This window comes from Ochotona curzoniae, unplaced genomic scaffold (genome assembly GCF_017591425.1).
Source record: "Ochotona curzoniae isolate NIBS_2020 unplaced genomic scaffold, NIBS_Ocur_1.0 contig_4501, whole genome shotgun sequence".
NCBI classification, from domain to species: Eukaryota; Metazoa; Chordata; class Mammalia; order Lagomorpha; family Ochotonidae; genus Ochotona; species Ochotona curzoniae.
In genome coordinates this window covers 2,425,927-2,443,765 of record NW_024466307.1, presented here as the reverse complement: position 1 = coordinate 2,443,765, position 17,839 = coordinate 2,425,927, and the positions used below count along the sequence as shown (strand labels likewise).

The window sequence follows — 17,839 nt, the reverse complement described above, 5'->3', positions numbered from 1 at the left end:
CACTTGACGGCACAACACTGGACCGGACTTCTGATTTTCTAGGCTAAACTCTGCAGTACTCACGCGCATTCTCTCCCGGCGGCCACAGGCCGACCTGCCATCCCCTCTCGGAGCTGGGTAGACACAACGGGGAGCGCACCCACTGCGGGCAGCCAGCACACATGGGAGCAGCATTTGGGGATCCCCCCGCTCTCTGATTTTCCCCCTTGGGACTGACTGCAGTGCCGTGGCATGTCGGGACGGGAGGCACGGAATCCAAGCCCACAGCCATCCGTCCCGAGGACGCCGAGGCTGCACAAGCCATCTGTTCCTGCCCGGAACTACCAGGTGTGTGGCCCTTTCATGGGTTTGTCTTCCTTTCAGCTCACCTCCCCTGTCTGTTCGTGAGCCAAGGAGACAGTTTTGTGAGGCTTTGGTGCAAGAGGCGTCAGTTATGTCAAGTGCTCTGTTGCTGAGACAGAAATCACAACTTACGCATTGGCAGAGTTCAGGCAGCCCGTGTCATCATGCATCACGATGCTTCGATCGACCTATTACTGCAAACTAAAGGAACAGGCAACCTTCCACAATAACAGCAGTAGGGTAGCTGTGAAGAACCTGTCTGGGGCTCCGTGCTAGGCTTGTTGGCTAATGATGAGCTACTGAAAATAGTGTAGAGGTCTTAAAATATTATAATTTTTTAAAACTTATGTTGATATTTCAGTAGACAGCTATGTACAGAGAGGGTCCTTCCTGGGCAGAGGGTTTCACCAGGTTGGCCCCCTGCCCTGGCAGGCTCTTCCACTGACTTCTGAGAGCCAGTGATCAAGTTCATTAGTCAGCTGTCAGTCCCAACAGCCATCACTAAAGTGCACAGAGAAGGGAGACGGCCACGCAGATCCTTCCGTGACGGCCAGCGTCGGGCGTCACACCACGCCTAAGAGAAAGGTCGGGGGGAATAGGCTCGAGGAACGTCAGCTCTGCATTTTCTCTTCCTTCTTTTAAAAGCAGCAGTCTCCCTGAGAAGAGAGGCGGGTGGAAGATGAGATAGCCCTAATCTTCAACACCTAACACTCTCGGGGGAAAAGTAAGGCCACTTCCCCAGCCTCAGGGAGAGGAAGCCCTCCTGCACCCGGTGCTCTGCCGGGCGGTGGGACCCGCTTCCTCTTGTACAGGCCGTGTTCCCACTCACAGGTTTTCTCGGGATCATTTTTAAGCTGAGATGTCTGGGTGGGGGTGGGGCAGCATTGATGACCAGCAGCATGTGAGAGTGTGAACTTTCAAAAAGAAAATCCCACTGACAGGTCTGTTTTAAGACACACACACACACACACACACACACAATCAAATGTGGATAGGGAGCCCCAGAGGTTTGTGTAAGTCTGAGTAGGTCCCTATCCTTCTGGGAGGACAAGAAGAAGCCCACAGGGCAAGGTGCAGAGATGGTACCCTGTTCCTAACGCAGCTCAGAACCCCATCACTCCCACAGCACCCTGAGGCGTTGCCCTGGGAAGGGGGCAGTGTCGTCCTCTGCAAGCGCCGCAGTGACCTCCCCAAGGGGATCCATGTCTTTGGGACTGGCAGCCCAGGAAGAAGCTCCCACCCACTGCCCCAGGGCAGTCCTGTGTATGCAAGGACACGATGGCCACGGATGGAGCCACCAGTCGGCATTCTTGCCCTTCTGTCCTGCTGCCCACACATCGGAGATACACCGCTGATGCACTGAGCGCGGGCGCATGCGGTGGGTCGACCTGCCTTGTGAGCTGGCCGTCCCCAGAGTGCAAGCCTCTGCAGTGCCAGGAAGCTTGCAGCAATGGAAGCAGTAGATTCTGGAGGGCTGGCAGGTGCACGAAGGCCAGGAAAGTGCCAGAACAACATGGCACATCTTTTCCATGGTCCTTTCCCTGTGAAATTCACCTTCGCACCTACTTCCCACACAACGGCTGGTAGCACCTCCCTGGGTCAAACGTGCTGCCAATCAATCAATCACATGCCAATCGTCTCCGGCTCCCCACCTCCCACCCAGGTTTGACCCAGTCAGCTGCGTTTGTGGCTGGACACAGAGCTCCACCCTGGCTGCTGTCTTGGCTGGTGCAGAGCCGCCCGGCTCTGTCTCGTCCCCGCTGCCTGGGCTGTGGCACACATGCACAAATCCGTCCATCTCGGCCTCCGTGGAAGCGCCGGGACTCGGGGGCGTGGCCGGGTCTTCAAGCTGGGAGGCGGGGCTCAATTTTCAGCGACAGCTCATAGAGTGTCTCTTCATCTATGACGAGTGCCTTGTCCAGCAGGTACTGAGTGACCTGTGGAAGGGGAGAGCCGGCTCTGACCTCTGCCAGACATGCATTCCCTGCACCCTCTCCTCTCAGGAGCCTAAAACTTTCCTGGAGCTAAACAGTCACGAACGTACACGGGCCTCCAGCAAGTTCACGGCAAATGTGCACTACGCAGGAACTGTCTGTGCACTCAGTCTTTCTAAGCAGCCAGATAAGCACGTCCGTCAGTCCTGTTTGCCATGGGCTCTTTACGCCCTTCATATTCTCACTGTAAAACCCAGAACCAAAGAGATCAGCTGGCACCTGACATGCCCTCCCTCAGGTGCCCAGGTGAGTGCAAACGCGATGGGGGCATTCAGAGACCCCCACCCCGTTATGCTAAATGGTATCGTCCAGCAGGCTGCTCTGAGCCTCCCCCTCTTCCCCACAGGTCAGCCCACAGAGCTCCCCGCCGGGAGCTGCCGGAGCCGCAGTGCAGGGCACATGAGCTGCGCTGTGACAGTCCTGGGCCAGGCGTGCAGCCTCGGCCAGGGTAGACGGAAGGGAAATGGGGGAAAATGGGCAGAAGGAAGCAGAGCGGGGCACGATGTACATGACAATGCTGCTTCATGTGCCGAGATGACACACACGTGCACACGCATGCATGTACACATATGTATTCACATAAACATGAAGGACTGGAAAAGGATGGTGGAGAATGGATTTATGGATTATGTCCTTTCAGTATAAAAGAATTCTTGCAATCAATCCAAACTTATGAAAGATCATTCAAAAACTCCTGGACAATGCACACAGCGGGAACCACTCGGCGTGGACGCCAACATTCCTGCACGCCAGCACAGAGTCACCGACGCTCCCCTCCCCCCTCTCCCTCCCCCCCTTCCTCCTAAGATTGCTTTTGAGTTTTGGAGTAAGTTTGTCAGTGGTTCCAGAGATTAACTTGAGCAACACGAGCCTGCAACACATGACGTAGCTGGGACACAGCCGAGTTTCGGGGGGCCGTGTGCTGCTAGAATCTGGAGGGGGCCCTGCATTCTGTGGGGCATGGGAGGAGACTGGCAACAGATTCTGCTTGTCTGGGGACAGGGGGTTATGAGGAGCGAAGGGAAGGACAGGGTCCCGAGGGACACGCCCAGAGGATGTGAGATCTCTTGAATTCCTGCTGCCTCCTTGCCCGCCCCGCCACTAGGCACACTGGCATTCTGTCTGCTGAGCTTTCTCCACGCACCACCATTTGGCAGCACTGCTGCTATTCTGCAGGCTGTTAACGTGCGGGCCAATTCCCGCACGGCCACGCGGCTTACCTTGGGCTGGTGGTCTATCCGGTAGGAAGCCTGCTGGAACTGGCGGATCTCCCGGATGATGTGTGAGATCTGTGGGAGCAGCAAGGACGGCCAGCTCAGGCGGGCGGCTCCTGCCCTCCCAGCACCCACGTGGGCGGGCCAGCCGCAGGAAGGCACTGAATTCAGTCCGGGCACACCCGTCCCTGGCAGCGGGCGGCAAGCTTCCAGCCCTGTCACTGGTCAGTCTTAGGCTTCTTTCCCACCCCCACCCCCGGGGCAGCAAGCCGGGAGGGCGGCCAGCGTGGATGGGGCCCAGCCCTCCCGGTCACTCCGCCCCAGGGTTAAGACCCACCATTCTCATCTTGGAGAAGTTGACGAGGCCCTCCTCAGTGAAGTTGGGTGTCCCTTCTTCGATGAAGGCCAGGTCTGTCAGGTACATCCCTAGGTAGGGCACGGCAGGGGGATTGCAGCTGCAAGAGTAAAGGGCACTGCTGGCCGAGCTCTCCTCCCATCTGAAGTGACCAAGCTTGTCACCTCGCTTCCGTAACCTGCAGAGCTCCACACACACCACAACAGTTGTGAATTCCAGGCAGGTGCCCTGTCCACGTGCCTGACACAGCAGTGTGAGCGACTCAGGCTGCTTTGAGGGCAAACAGCAAAGACTGCTAACAGTGCTGGCAGGCAGGTCACGGCGCCGGGAAGGGCAGGAGCAGGACGGACAACACCCGGAGCCACAGCGAGATGCCCTGTGATTCGCTTTGGCAGGAGAGGTCAGGGACGCTGAGGGCGTGGACGGAGAGCGCCGAGCAAGGGTCCAGCTGGGCAGCCTCTCAGGGCCACAGCTTCCTTGGGGCAGTGCAGAGCCCCAATGCCCAAGCTGCAGGACGGCCTTTGAGGGTCACAGGAGGTGCCTGTGATGTGACATACATTACACTACCTCCACACGATCCCCGCTTTAAAGCGATACAATCATTGAGACAGACCTACTTTTTAAGATTTTCTCTGAGGTTCTTAAATCTTCCTTCAGATGAGACCGTCTTCTGAAGCTTATCCAGCAGAGCCTTTGTCTGCAAAGGAAAGAAACAGCTCAGCAGGTAGAGCTCCCCGACCGGCCATGGCACCAGCCATCAGCACGCTCCCCCAGGCCGGCCAAGGGGCAAGCCACCAGCCTGCTCCGCTCCCCCGTAGCCAGCCGCAGCGCCAGCCACCAGCACACGCCCCCGTAACCGGCCAAGGGGTCAACCTCCAGCACGCTCCCCCATAACCGGCCAAGGGGTCAACCTCCAGCACGCTCCCCCAGGCCGGCCAAGGGGTCAACCTCCAGCACGCTCCCCCATAACCGGCCAAGGGGTCAACCTCCAGCATGCTCCCCCGTGGCCGGCCAAGGGGCGAGCTGCCCACTGATGTGGAATCTTCCTCACAGTGACAGGTGCTGCACCCAGACCCTCTCCACGGGAGGAGGGGCAAGGGGTTTCACATCTGATGTGGAAGAAAGAGGACTCCCTCGGTCTCCACAGATCCCCAAAAAGACAGGAAAATTGCAATCCCTGGAAACGGGGGGCCTGGGAGGAGGGAAAGGTGTGTGGAAAACAGAATCTTCAAGGGGATGATCTCAGTTTAGGGTCTTCACTGTGAATCCCCGCATCCCTGCAGTGGCTGTCTCCATCATCTCATGGCACACGGAGGACTGTCCTGCACTGACCAAGCAGCATCCGCGCCTAGATCCTTGCCAATATGGCCTCTTCGTCAATTTATTAGCAAAGCCAAGTGCTGTTGACAAATACGCTGCTGCTGGGCCCAGTGCAATAGCCTGATGGCTAAAGTCCTTGCCTTGCATCTGCCACAATCCCATATGGGCACCGGTTCATATCCCAGCTGCCCTACTTCTCATCCAGCTCCCTGCTTGTGGCCTGGGAGGGCTGTGGAGAAAGGCTGAAAGCCTTGTGACTCTGCACCCACGTTGGAGACCTGGAGGAAGCTCCTGGCTCCTGGCTTCAGATCAGCTCAGCTCTGGCTGTTGCGGCCACTTGGGGAGTGAAGCAGAAGATGCAAGATCTTTCTCTCTCTGTCTTCTGCCTCCACAGATATCTTTCTTTCAAATAAACAAGCAAACAAATATTTTAAAATATTTATTTTAAATATTATTTTCATCTGAAAGGCAGGTTTTATAGAAAAGTGGAAAGATAAGTCTTTTATCCACTGGTTCACTCCCCAAATGGCAGCAACAGCCAGAGCTGAGCTGATCTGAAGCCAGGGACCAGGAGCTTCTTGCAGGTCTCCCACACGGGTGCAGGAACCCAAGGACTTGAGCCATAACTTGGACCTGATCTGGAACAGCCAGGACACGAACTGGTGCCAATATGGGAGTGCTGTCACCAGATGGCAGGATTAGCCTGCTGTGCCACCACAGCGGCTCCAACAGATAAATAAATCTTACATTGAAAAAATATGTATTTATTATTTTTATGAACAGGCAGATTTACAGAGAGAAGAGGAGAGACTGAGAGAAAGATCTTCCATCTGCTGGTTCACTCCCCAAGTGACCACGACAGCCGGAGATGAGTCGATCCAAAGCCAGGAGCCTGGAGTCTCTCCTGGGTTTCCCATGTTGAATGCAAGGTCCTCCACTGCTTTTCCAGGCCATAAGTATGGAGTTCATTGGGGAGTGGAGCAGCCAGGATACAAACCAGCACCCACATGGCATCCTGGTGCTTGCAAGGGGAGGATTTAGCCCAGCGCCGGGCCTACAAATAGATCTTTAAGAAAAAAAATCTAGAACCCCATAAATGAGGTCACCATTAAATTTACAAGATGGACACACACAATAAGCCATATTTTCAATACTCAGACCGAATGTGTAAAAACATGGCATACCCACGCCACGGAACGTCACCCAGTAGCGTGAGCGCCGCTGGTGTGAGGATGACTTGGGTGGTTCCCAGGGGAGTCCCACTAACTTCATAAAAAGAGAAAGTGCCCAGATGTTGTGACTGCGTCTACTAACAGTGTGGAAATGACCATGCTGCAAGAGAGACAGCAGTAATTGTCAGGGAGCCCTGAGGGAGGAAGGCGGCCTTTTACCAACTGCCATTTTCACTGTCTTTGAAATGAGGAGAAAGATCTTCTGCCTACTGACTCACCCCCAGACGCCCACAGCACACAGCGCTGCGCCAGGCTGGAGCCCATGTGGAGGCGAGGGCTCACTTAAGCCATGACTGCTGCCTCCCGGGCACATACTCCTCCTGTGGGGAGGCTTCCAGGGCACCGAGTGGCAGCGGCAGCAAGGGGCAGGGCCGCACCAGCTCCTCCAGGCTCCCAGCCAGGGCCTGGGAGAGGTGGGCAGACGCACGCACCGAGGGATCCCTGAGGCAGCCAGACAGCCCAGAGCTGAGGGGCCAGGGGGGTGATCACTTCACGGGAGCCTCAGAATCACGCAATGATGGGGATGGCGCCACGACTATGGGCCCCCTTGCACGTGGCCCCCCTCTCGGGCCTGGGAAAGCACTAGAAAGGCGCTGACTCCATGTGGGAGGCCTGGGAGGTGCTCCTGCCTGCCCCCTGGCCCTGCCCGGAGTCGCTGCCTTTTGGAGAGTGACTCAGCGGATGGAAGCCCTGTCTCCCCACCTCTCTCAGTAACTCCTTCACATAAATAAAGAAAAAGGATGCAATGGAAACGACGGAACGTGGCAAGCCGGGTTCCATGATAGAACAATCACAGTTCTACTTCTGTACATCCAACGCACTGCCCCCAAACGTCAAGTCTACAACACAAAGGCCAGAGGTGACACTGACGCAGGAGGCAGAAGAGGTGACAGGAGCCCTCCGTTTGGCCCTGACCCTGGGGAGGAAGCATGGGTGCTAGGGGAACCTCACGCCTCGCCCACATTTCCAGCAATGCTCCTGCAAAGTTCTGGAAACGCACAGGAGAGGGACCAGCTGAGCGGTGAGGTCGCACGGCTTGGCCGGGCCGCCCGTTTCCCTGGCGTGGGGATGCTGGTTCGCATGCTGGTGTTGCCCACCCCTCGGCCCGGGGAGCCCCAGCAGCAGGCCAGGCGCTCACGCACCTGCTTGGACACCTTGGCCCAGGTTTTCTTCAGCCTGAAGATGGCGCTCCTGTTCAAGGCGGAGCTGATCTCCAGCACCCCGTTGTAGTTGCGCAGGCAGCGGCAAATGTCGGCCACCGCCACCCACTTCTCAATGGCGTTGGCGCGCGAGCTGACGTCGGCGTAATTCATGATCTGGGAGGCCACCAGGTTGCTCATCTGGGAAAACACAAGGCACAGCAGGCGTCTGAGGAGCGGCGCCACGCCTTCAGTGACTGCGGTGCGCCTGCAGGCCTCTCAGGGCGACCACAGCACCACACAGCAGCTTCCCGAACGGGCTGCGGGCTGGCACAGCAAGAGAGGGCCACCTGGAGTCCAGCGTGGTGGGGGAGGATGGCTGCTCCTAGGTGACCTGGATGATGGTCCTGCCCTTAATGACTGAGGTTCTGTTAGGGGCTGGGCACAGAGCGGCAAATCCACGCCTGACCCTGACGGACTCGGCCTCCCAGGGGGGACCTTCAAAACAGGATTAAAGACATGGGCAGTGGACCGAGACGTGGTGGCTGGTTCGTGGACCACAGCCACGGCGGACCACACCCTGGAGGTCCCTGCTACGCTGGGCTGCTGCACACCGTCACCACCACCAGGGCCACGTGCTGTACCTTCCACTAAAACTCGTGGACTCATGGCCGTGGGATCTTGAGGACCACAGTGATGACAATGCCAGCAACGTATCCGTGTCGAGGACCGACCAGATGGGGGTCGCTCTCTCCTCTGGCCAGGGGCTGGCGCTGCATTGCACGTTAAGACACCATCCGAGATGCTGGCACCAGTTCCAGTCCTGACTGTTCCACTTCCCGTCTGGCGCCCCCCCTAATGTGCCCAGGAAAACAGCAGAAGATGGACCACATTCCTGGGTCACTCCCACCCGTGTGGGAGACCAGCCTGGAGTTCCTGGCTCCTAGCTTGGGCCTGGCCCAGCCCTGGCCTCTGCTGCCTCTTGGGGCGTGTGAACCAGGGGGTGGAAGAGTGCGTCTGGCTCACTAACTCCGCCTCTCAGCAAGTCAACGGATCCTGAATGCATCAGTCAGGACGACTCACCTCGTTGAAGTGCTGGCTGGTCCTCACGATGCAGGGGGTCCTCTCGTTCTTATCCGGCTTCATCCAGCCCTGTCCGAGGAACTCTCTGCAAGTTCCCAGCGAAACAGAAGCCCCAGTAAGTTTGTGAAAAGTGGATATTATCCCGAGGGCCAGACATGTTAAATTCGGGCTCTCCTGGAATGCTGCCCGACACTTGTTGCTACCCTGACGGCTGCCAGGGGCAGCACATAGCTGGCATCTCACCATTCGGCATCCAAAGCGACAAGTTTACAGTTTCCTGTCTTCTCTGACTAATGCTTGGAACTGCACCCTGATTGGAAGCTCACCAAAGCGTTCCAAATTTGAAAAGCACCAACCCACAGAAGCGTCCTGGAGACAGAGTGTGCCATGGCAGAAGCTCTGACTGCTGCCTCCCGCCCCCCACACTTCCAGAAGGAGACCCAGACCCTAGGAGTCATACAAGTCCCCGCTTCACAGAAGTCATGAGACCCCCACCTGCACTGAGGGCAGTGACCGTGATCCACGGTGGTGTCTGCCCCTGCATTCGCTCATGCCAGCTGAGCTATGGTTCACCAGATACACGCCAGCACCTGCTTTGTGTCCTGACGGGCGTGTGCTCATGGAGCTCCCGAGTGGGTCAGCTGGAAGGGGGCATAGGGGCCTCCCTAGCTCCGCACACAAGGACAGGCCCAGGCTGCGGGCAACAGCCTGGCCACAGAGCTTCGTGGCGGGTTCCTGTCGGTGCACGGGGCTAGGGGAGGAATTCTCACACAGGATTTACTGTCTACCCCGGAGTGCTGTTCCCCAAAGTGTGCTTCTGGACCACTCGGGACCATCTGGGCCTCTCATTGCAGCATCTCCACGGACCAGTGCCAAGATGCAGTGGGATAAATCGGTCTGTGTGAAGCAGGCATTCCACGGGAGCGCCTGTGCAAGTCATCCACCTCAGGAGCTCTGTGCCCACAGGTGCACACATGCACTCTGCAGCCCGAGGGGTGGCAGCCACGTCAGGCACTCACTCGTAGGGGATGCTTCTGAAGACAACGTGGTCCAGGAGGGTGATCTGCTCTGCCAGCTCCATGGCTGACAGGGTCTCGAAGCACTCGGCCTTCGGAGCGTCCATCTGTGAGAGACAGGGGAGGGTGTGAGATGCTGGAACACGGCCCCCATCACCCTGCTTCAGGATGGGGAGGCACACAGCAGTCCCCAGGGATGCCAGGGACAACCCTGCCGCGAGACTGCAGCTGTGCAGGAGGCAATGGAACACCAAGATCTGCTCACCAGCATTCCCATTGCAGAGCAACTGCTCAAGCCCCAGGCAGGCGGGGCTCGGCTCTCAGAGCTGCAGACACACAGGACCCAGCCATCCCTGTGCCCCAGCCCACGCACACCCCGTGTGGCTGGCGTGCCGCTGCGTGGCTGAACTTACTGTCTGGACTATATCCTCTAGTTTCAGGTGGATGTCATCTTGATCATCTTGGGAAAGAGCCCTGGGAAGAAGCAGAGCAAACCTGCTTTGAACAGAAGAGACATTCATTCTGGAAGCGAAGCCAGCTGCCAGGGTGACCCGCACAACACGGTGCCGTGCTGCTAGAACGAGCCGATCTGTCTGCTAAGTGAATCCGACTCTCAGGTCGCTGCAGCAGAGGGAACCGGAAGGACCTGGCATAGTCAACAGGTTGTCCTAAGTGCCCCCCGCAGTGAGTGCCTTCTGAGGTCACTTCCAGTGTGACGTGACCCTCAGCAAGACGCCCCCTGCTGGCGGGTCCTGACGGGCTTTTCCCAGTCCAGGATGAGGGGAGAAACTTGGAGTATGATTCTTAAAAAAGCCCAAAGCTTTGGGAGCCTGCACCCGCGTGGGAGACCCACAAGAGGCTCCTGGCTTTGGATCGGCATAGTATCGGCCCATTGCGCTCACTTGGGGAGTGAATCATCGGACAGAAGATCTTCCTCTCTCTCTCTCCTCTCTGTATATCCGCCTTTCCAATGAAAAAATAATAAAAATAAATCTTTAAAAAAAAAAGATTTGTTTATTTTATTGAAAAGAAGAGAGAAGGAGAGACAGAGAAATGAGAGACAGAGAGAAAAACCTTGCATCTGCTGGTTTATTCCCCAAGTGGCCACAATGGCTGGAGCCGCGCCAATCCGAACCCAGGAGCCTCTTTCAAGTCTCCCACGCGGGTGCAGGGTCCCCAGGCCTTGGGCCGCCCTGACTGCTTTCCCAGGCCACAGGCAGGGAGCTGGATGGGAAGCGGGGCTGCCAGGATACGAACCGGTGCCCATATGGGATCCTGGTGCATGCAAGGTTTTAGCCACTAGGATGTCATGCTGCCCCTAAAACATGATTTTTAAGTATCAATGTTTTGAATACAAAGATTAGGAAAAAAATACAACTGACATCACAGAATGCAGGGGGTTGTTAGAGATTTCTATGAACAATTTAATGGTAACAAACTTAGAACTCAGAAGAAATGGACAAATCCTCTCGCAGACACACCTTCCCAAGACTGAAGCAGCACAGCGCCCAGGCACTTACGGGAACAGCAACTCAGTAGTCTCCCAGGAGGGAAGTCCAGAGCCAGCAGCGCTGTGGAATTTCACCCAACATTTAAAGAAATTCTCCTTAAATCATTCCAAGAAATAGAAGGGAAATCTTTCCAATTCACTCTGTGAGGCCAGGATTATTTTCAAACCAAAACCAGATAGGGACGCGGTAATGGCAACACAACGAGAGGCACAGGCCAGTATCCTCGATGGACACAGATGTAGAGTCCTCAACATAATATAATGTAAGATAAAATCCAACAGTACAGCTTGCAGATTGTTCACTACAATCAAGTGGGGGTCATTCCAGAAATGCAAGCATGGCTCAGCACATGCAAATTAACACATATCAGTCACATCAACAGAAAGAACAAAAAAAATCCCAAGACTGGGTCTGGCGCAGTAGCCTGGTGGTTAAGTCCTCATCTTGCATGTGCTGGATTTCCATATGGGCACCAGTTCATGTCCTGGCCTTCCTGCTTCTCATCCAGCTCCCTGCCTACGGCCTGCAGTTGAGGACGGCCCAAAGCCTTGGGACCCTGCATCCGTGTGGGAGATCCAGAAGAGGCTCCTGGCTTCAGACTGGCTCAGCTCTGGCTGTTGCAGCCACTGGGGAATAAACCAGTGGACATATTTTCCTATCTCCCCTTCTCTCTGTATATCTGATTTTCCAATAAAAATAAATCTTTTTAAAAAATCCCAAGATCGGGCCCGGCGCGGTGGCGCAGTGGTTAAGGTCCTCGCCTTGCACGCCCAGGATCCCTTATGGGCGCTGGTTCTATCCCGGCAGCCCCACTTCCCTTCCAGCTCCCTGCCTGTGGCCCGGGAAAGCAGTCGAGGACGGCCCAAAGCTTTGGGACCCTGCGCCCGCGTGGGGGACCCGGAAGAGGCTCCTGGCTTTGGACCGGTATGGCATCGGCCGTTGCGCTCACTTGGGGAGTGAATCATCGGACGGAAGATCTTCCTCTCTGTCTCTCCTCTCTGTATATCCACCTTTCCAATAAAAAAAAAAAAAATCCCAAGATCATCTCAGAGATGCAGAAAACATATTTTGTAAAATCCAATATCTCTCACAATTAAAAGAAAAAAACCCTTTGCACAAACTAGGCATAAAAGCAATGCACTGTAATGAAATAAGTCACACACAAGGAACAGAGGAGGATGCAGTGAAGGAGAGACCCCTGTGTTTCTAGAAGGAACATACCCTGGAGGTTTTCAAAGCAATAGAAATTCTACCAAAATGCCAATGAAACTTTTCACAGAACCAGAAAAAATGTGACTAAAAATCTGTAAGACACCCCGATGTGGCTGGGGAAGGAGGCGGGAGGCACCGCCCCGCCTGACTCGAAGACATCTTAGAGGGGCAGGAACAGGGCCGCACTGCCCCGTGGTCCAGTGTCTCTCACTCCTGACCACAGCTCCCTGCTCACAGAGCCCCACAGCACTGACGCCAGCCCCCGGCCTTCGTCACCCGACGGGGACTCCTGGCTCGCGCCCTGACCACGGCGGGGGGACTGGTCACGGCGGGGAGGGCGGGGCCAGTGGGCAGCTGTGTGCCCGCCTTCACTGTCCCTCCTCCATCACATCACACGGCTTCAGTCGTTACAATCGACACCAACGGGATGTGGCGGAGATCCGGGAGCAAGCCTGCAGGTGCACAGGCCAGTGCTCCTGAACAAAGGGTCAAGGACACACACGGGAGTCAGGCCTTTCACACACAGTGCTGGGAAAGACAGAGATCTACATGCACAAGAATGAAACTAAATCCCCATCTCATCAAGTACACAAATCAACTCAAAGACCTGAAACGTAAGAACTCTGAAACTACTGGAGGAAAGCACGGAAGAGGCTTCCACACATGGTCACTGGCAAAGACTTTCTTTTTTCTTTTGGCTCAGACCCCAGAAGTACAGGAAGTAAAAGGCAAATAGACAGATGGGAGTTCATCAAACTGAAAAGCTTCTGCAGGGCAAAGGAAATACTCCACAGAGAGGCAGCACATGGAGGGGAGGGGATGTGTACAAGCTATCTGTGTGACTAGGGGTTAATAACCAGGATGCACAAAGAGCTCAGCTCACTAGGATAAACCTCACTGGCCCAATTAAAAACGGACAACAGCTCCAAAGAGACAGTTCCCAAAGGAAGACATCCAAACGGCCAGCAGGTCCATAAGAAAATGCTCAACATTGCTAATCACCAAGGAAACCCAAAGCTGAACGAGAGATGAGCTCACTCCAGTGAGACTGCCTTCTTCCACGCAGGCTGCGGGTGCAAACCAGCACAGCTCTTCCTCCAAAAACGGAACAGGACTACCACGTGGTCCTGCAAGCCCACGGGATCCAAAGGAAAGGAGGCCGGCCTGCTGGAGAGACGTGCGCAGTGCCCCGTGACTGCAGTGCTGTCCCCAGCAGCCCCAGAAGGACGCCACCCGGGTGCCCGCCCAGCCAGGAGCAGCCAGAGGCAGTGCAGACCAGACACAGGCCGGGCAGCACTTTAAAGAGGACGGCCTCTCGCCATTTGCAGCAACGTGGCCGGGACCGGAGGCCATCATGTTAAGTGAAATAAGCCAGACACAAAAAGATGTCTAGTGCATGACCTCATGTTTGTATTTAGAGAAAAGTGATCTCAGAGATGCAGAAATACCCTAGGGAGGATCGGAGGCCGGGCGTGCCCGAGATGGGGGCAGAGTTGTCGCCCACTAGAGGCGGGACTTCTGAGGTCCTATGGCACAGCAGAGGACTACAGACAATGATACAATGTGTTGTGTATTTCTCTATTAAAAAGCCCTTAAGATAGGCTTACACCATACACCATACAGAAATGGTAAATGCTAACCCTGGCTAGACATTACACAAGCATCAAAACATCATGTGGTACTCCACCAATGTACACAATTTTCATGTTACTAAAAATTAATTTAAATTATTTTAAAGATAAATAAAACAAATCCAGTGTAAGAGAACGGAGCAGGAGGCTCTAGTGCCATGGCTCGATTGGCTAATTTTCCCCTGTAAAAGCTGGCATCCCATATGGGCACTGTTTGTGTCCTGGCTGCTCTACTTCCCATCAAGCTCCCTGCTTGTGACCTGGGACTCTGCACCTGCATGGGAGACCAGAGGAGGCTCCTGGCTCCTGATCAGCTCAGTTCTGGCCATGCAGCCATTTGGGGAGTGAATCAGAGAATGGAAGATTTTTCTGTCTCTCCTCTCTGTCAAATTGTATTTCCAATTATTCCATCCATCCATCCATCCATCCATCAATCAATCAATCTCTAAGAGAGAGAAAGAAAGGAAACAATTTAATGAATGCCAAGAGCAGCACCACTCAGGTTTGTGTGCTGCCTTGAAGTGAAACTTCTGGAACCACACTCCTTCCCACAGTGTGGCCAGAAACAAAAGGATCATTCCCAGGGCTTGCTGCAGACCGGAAGGCAGAGGAGCAGTCCCAGCAGTCCCGGCAGCCCTGGCCCGGAGGGCGGTGGAAGCAGCAGCCCTGAGGCACAGGACGCTGTGCGAAGCCCCCCATGGCTCAGTCACCTAGCAGGGACTAGAAAGAAACTGGCCTGCCCGCAGAAGCTGCTCAGAGGAAGGCTGACCCCGCGTGGCTGCCCGCTGTGACAGCAGGTCCATGCACACTTCCGGTCTGCACCAGACAGCAGTGTGGGGACACCTCCTGCACCATCCCAAACCCTAAACTGATCTGAGGCCAGCTCTGTGGCTCAAGGATTAAGCTTCCGTCGGCAGTGCTGGCATGCCACAAGGCCACGGTTCAAGTCCTGGCTGCTGCTCCACTTCCCACACAGCTCTCTGCCCGTGGCCTGGGAAAGCAGCACAGAAGGTGCCAGTGCCTGGGCCCTGCATCCACGAGGGTGACCCAGAAGGCCAGCTCTGCTCCAGCAGCTGCAGTCATTTGGGGAGTAAGCCAGCAGATGGAGGATCTCTCTCTGTTCTAACCCTGCCTTTCAAATAAAAATAAATAAATAAATGTTTTACAAATTTTGAAGAGGAGGAGGAGGAAGAGGAAGGAACCGCAGTCTCGAGCCAGCAGGAGCAGTTGGAGAGACTGCGAAGTCCCTCTCCGGGAGAGGTGCACAGCCCTGGGTCACAGCGGGCAGCCTCTTTGGCACCAGCTGCACCTGCAGGGGAGCCAGCCAGCTGCCCAGAGCGCCACGCCCCTCGCCGCCCTCACCTCAGGATGTTGGCCGTGGCTTTCCTTTCCTGAGGAAGGAGGTCTGGGTCCCGCAGAACTTCTTCCAGTAAGTTCAGCACGTTCATCTTCAGTTCATTGTTGAGCTCAAAATCCTAGGAAATCACGTGACCCCTTCTCAGGCTCAGGTAGGGGCTGCTGCCGCAGCGAGCTCTCTCCACTGGCTTTGGTTTTTAATGAGTGTTGAAGAGTTTCACTGGTTCATGGGCGATGAGACTCAATTCCCACTTTCCCAATTAGTAAATTCTGCTGTCTCTGAGACCTCGGGAGCCTGCCCCCGTGGTGACCCCGCTGGACTGGGCTGTCACGGCCGAGGATGTGTGGCAGAGCAGGCCACCCCTGGGAGTGCCATCCAGACAGGCCACCCGCCCCCGCCTTGTCTCATGCTTAGCAGGTGTGACACTCCCCAGCTTGCCCACGATTCACAGGGCTCGTGGCCCCAGAGCTGAGCCCGCCACTGCCCACTCTCACCCCCTGACCTCCCTGGCAGGGAGCCAGCCAGCTGGGGCTGAGGGCATTGTCTGCGCCCGGGACACACAGGCCAGGGAGCTGGCTCGGTTTCCCACACCAGGCGGACAGCAGCAGACCTGCAAGGGCAAAGGCCCCCGTGTCGCAGGGCCATGTGTTGTCTACCTCAGGGATGCCTGCTGTTCACCTCAGATGGCCCAGGCATGGTGAACGCTCCTGCCCGGGGATGTGGAGGGCACTGGGAGCCTGTCCTTCAACCACATGTGCACCCGGCACCGTGGGTGTTGGCAGCACACCTGTGTCTGTCCGCACCCCCTTCCCCCTCCAGGTTGCAGATTCAGAGAAGGAGTTGGGCGGGGAATGCTGTCGTACAATGATGTCAGAGGTGACCCCTGAGCGTCCTGGTGAGGCCCCTGTTTACCTGTGCGTGCTTCGAGACCCAGTGACGGAGGACGTTCAGGACCCTGTTGGTGGCCGTTCTCCGGATGATGAACTCCTTGTCGCACGTCCTCTCGGTGTTGTTAAACCCTTAGGGGAAGAGAAACGCACGTGTTGTCGCCAGCCTCAGGGACCTAAGAGAGGCCAGGGACTCTGGGGCATCTGCTAATGAAACCCGCAAGCCACCCTCTTGGCAGGAGAGTGTGTGGCTTAGGACTGCTGCGACTTCTGCTTCCCTGTGACATCATTATCAGTGAGCCAATCCCGTCTGTGGCAGGTGCAGTTGCAGGACATCACGCTAAAGTCACAGGCTTACTAAAGGTTATGGGTTAGAGTGAAAGCTGCCATTTGAGTCTTCTCGTTAACAGAAGGCAGAAGAATGTTAACACACCTGCTTGTCCCACCGACGCTGCTGCCAGGATCTGCAGACGGATGAGCCCAGGGTTTGGCCCCTGCTCACACATCATTTACAGTGCATCCACGTCCCGGCGGGCAGCATCGTACAGAAGAGAGACGTCTGCTAACTCACTGTCCTGCTAAGATGCAGCAGGCCACGGGCGCCGGTCCTGACAGGAACACGGCTTGAATGTAAAGTAAGCTCAGATTGCTGCTGTGAGTGCTGGGACCACGGTGGATCTTGGACACACACAGGCTCTTAGCATCACTGAACCTTACAGAGCAGGGCCAAAGTCCTAAGCCTCTGATAACTGAACTGCCCTGCTCTAGGCCGGGTGCCTGAAGAGTGCTTTGTAGATGGAGCGCACAAAACACACACACACACACACACACACACACACACACACGGAAGCACTCTGTTCTCATCTGGCCCCAAAGCCCCGGGCCCTGCCACCTGCAGGCAGAGCTTGGGCACTGAAGGGGCTCTCCACGCAGCTGGCAAAGGTTCCAACAGGACACACGACTCCTGTCAACTTCCACACCACGGGGTATGGCAGGGAGTGTGACGTTCCCAGATGCTCAGAACTCTCTCCTAGCCTGGCTCTTCACTCAGACACTCGGGTCACCAGCAGTCGGCTTTCCACTGAAGAGCAAAGGGCTGAGAACAGTGACAGGCATCAAACGGCTCAGCCAGGGGAGCAGCAGGTGTGCGTGTAGGTCCAAGTGCACGTCACTTCTAACAGGCCATGGGGGAGGCCACATGCCACGAGAGTCGCCCGTGAATTGCTGAATCCACTGACATGTAGCCCACACAGGCCTTGCAGCCCCCACATGTCAGTGACATCCCCCACCCCAAACGCGCAGGTGTGCACGCTCCCGCTGTGTGTGTCTGCAGGGTTTGCCTTTTGGTGTACCTCACACAAGGGGATCCCACGGATGTGGTCTTTGCCCTTGGCTTTTCTCGGCGCAGACGTCAGGTGGCTGCTGGCTGCCTGCTTTTGTAAGCAGCGTTAGACTGGACTGCATCCACGTCTGTTCACTCATGAGGGGCCTTGCTCTTACGCTGCAGGGCCCCAGGGCAGAGGTGGAAAGAGGTGGGAGACCCCGA

The 17,839-nt window shown here is 56.0% G+C and overlaps 1 protein-coding gene across 2 annotated transcripts in view; it reads right to left on the bottom strand.

Annotated features, from left to right (window-relative positions):
* Positions 1 to 1,315: 1,315 nt before the first annotated feature.
* RASGRF2 (Ras protein specific guanine nucleotide releasing factor 2) overlaps positions 1,316 to 17,839 on the bottom strand; it is a 98,267-nt gene continuing 81,743 nt past the window's right edge. For both annotated transcript variants that reach the window (XM_040985981.1, XM_040985983.1), the window contains exons 18-27: positions 16,319 to 16,425; positions 15,412 to 15,524; positions 10,109 to 10,169; positions 9,699 to 9,802; positions 8,680 to 8,764; positions 7,600 to 7,797; positions 4,523 to 4,602; positions 3,888 to 4,005; positions 3,557 to 3,625; positions 1,316 to 2,279 (exon numbers count right to left, since the gene is read on the bottom strand). In XM_040985981.1, the coding sequence (XP_040841915.1) occupies positions 2,187 to 2,279; positions 3,557 to 3,625; positions 3,888 to 4,005; positions 4,523 to 4,602; positions 7,600 to 7,797; positions 8,680 to 8,764; positions 9,699 to 9,802; positions 10,109 to 10,169; positions 15,412 to 15,524; positions 16,319 to 16,425 (1,028 nt within the window). In that variant the 3' untranslated portion in view covers positions 1,316 to 2,186. The remainder of the gene's footprint in view (positions 2,280 to 3,556; positions 3,626 to 3,887; positions 4,006 to 4,522; positions 4,603 to 7,599; positions 7,798 to 8,679; positions 8,765 to 9,698; positions 9,803 to 10,108; positions 10,170 to 15,411; positions 15,525 to 16,318; positions 16,426 to 17,839) is intronic.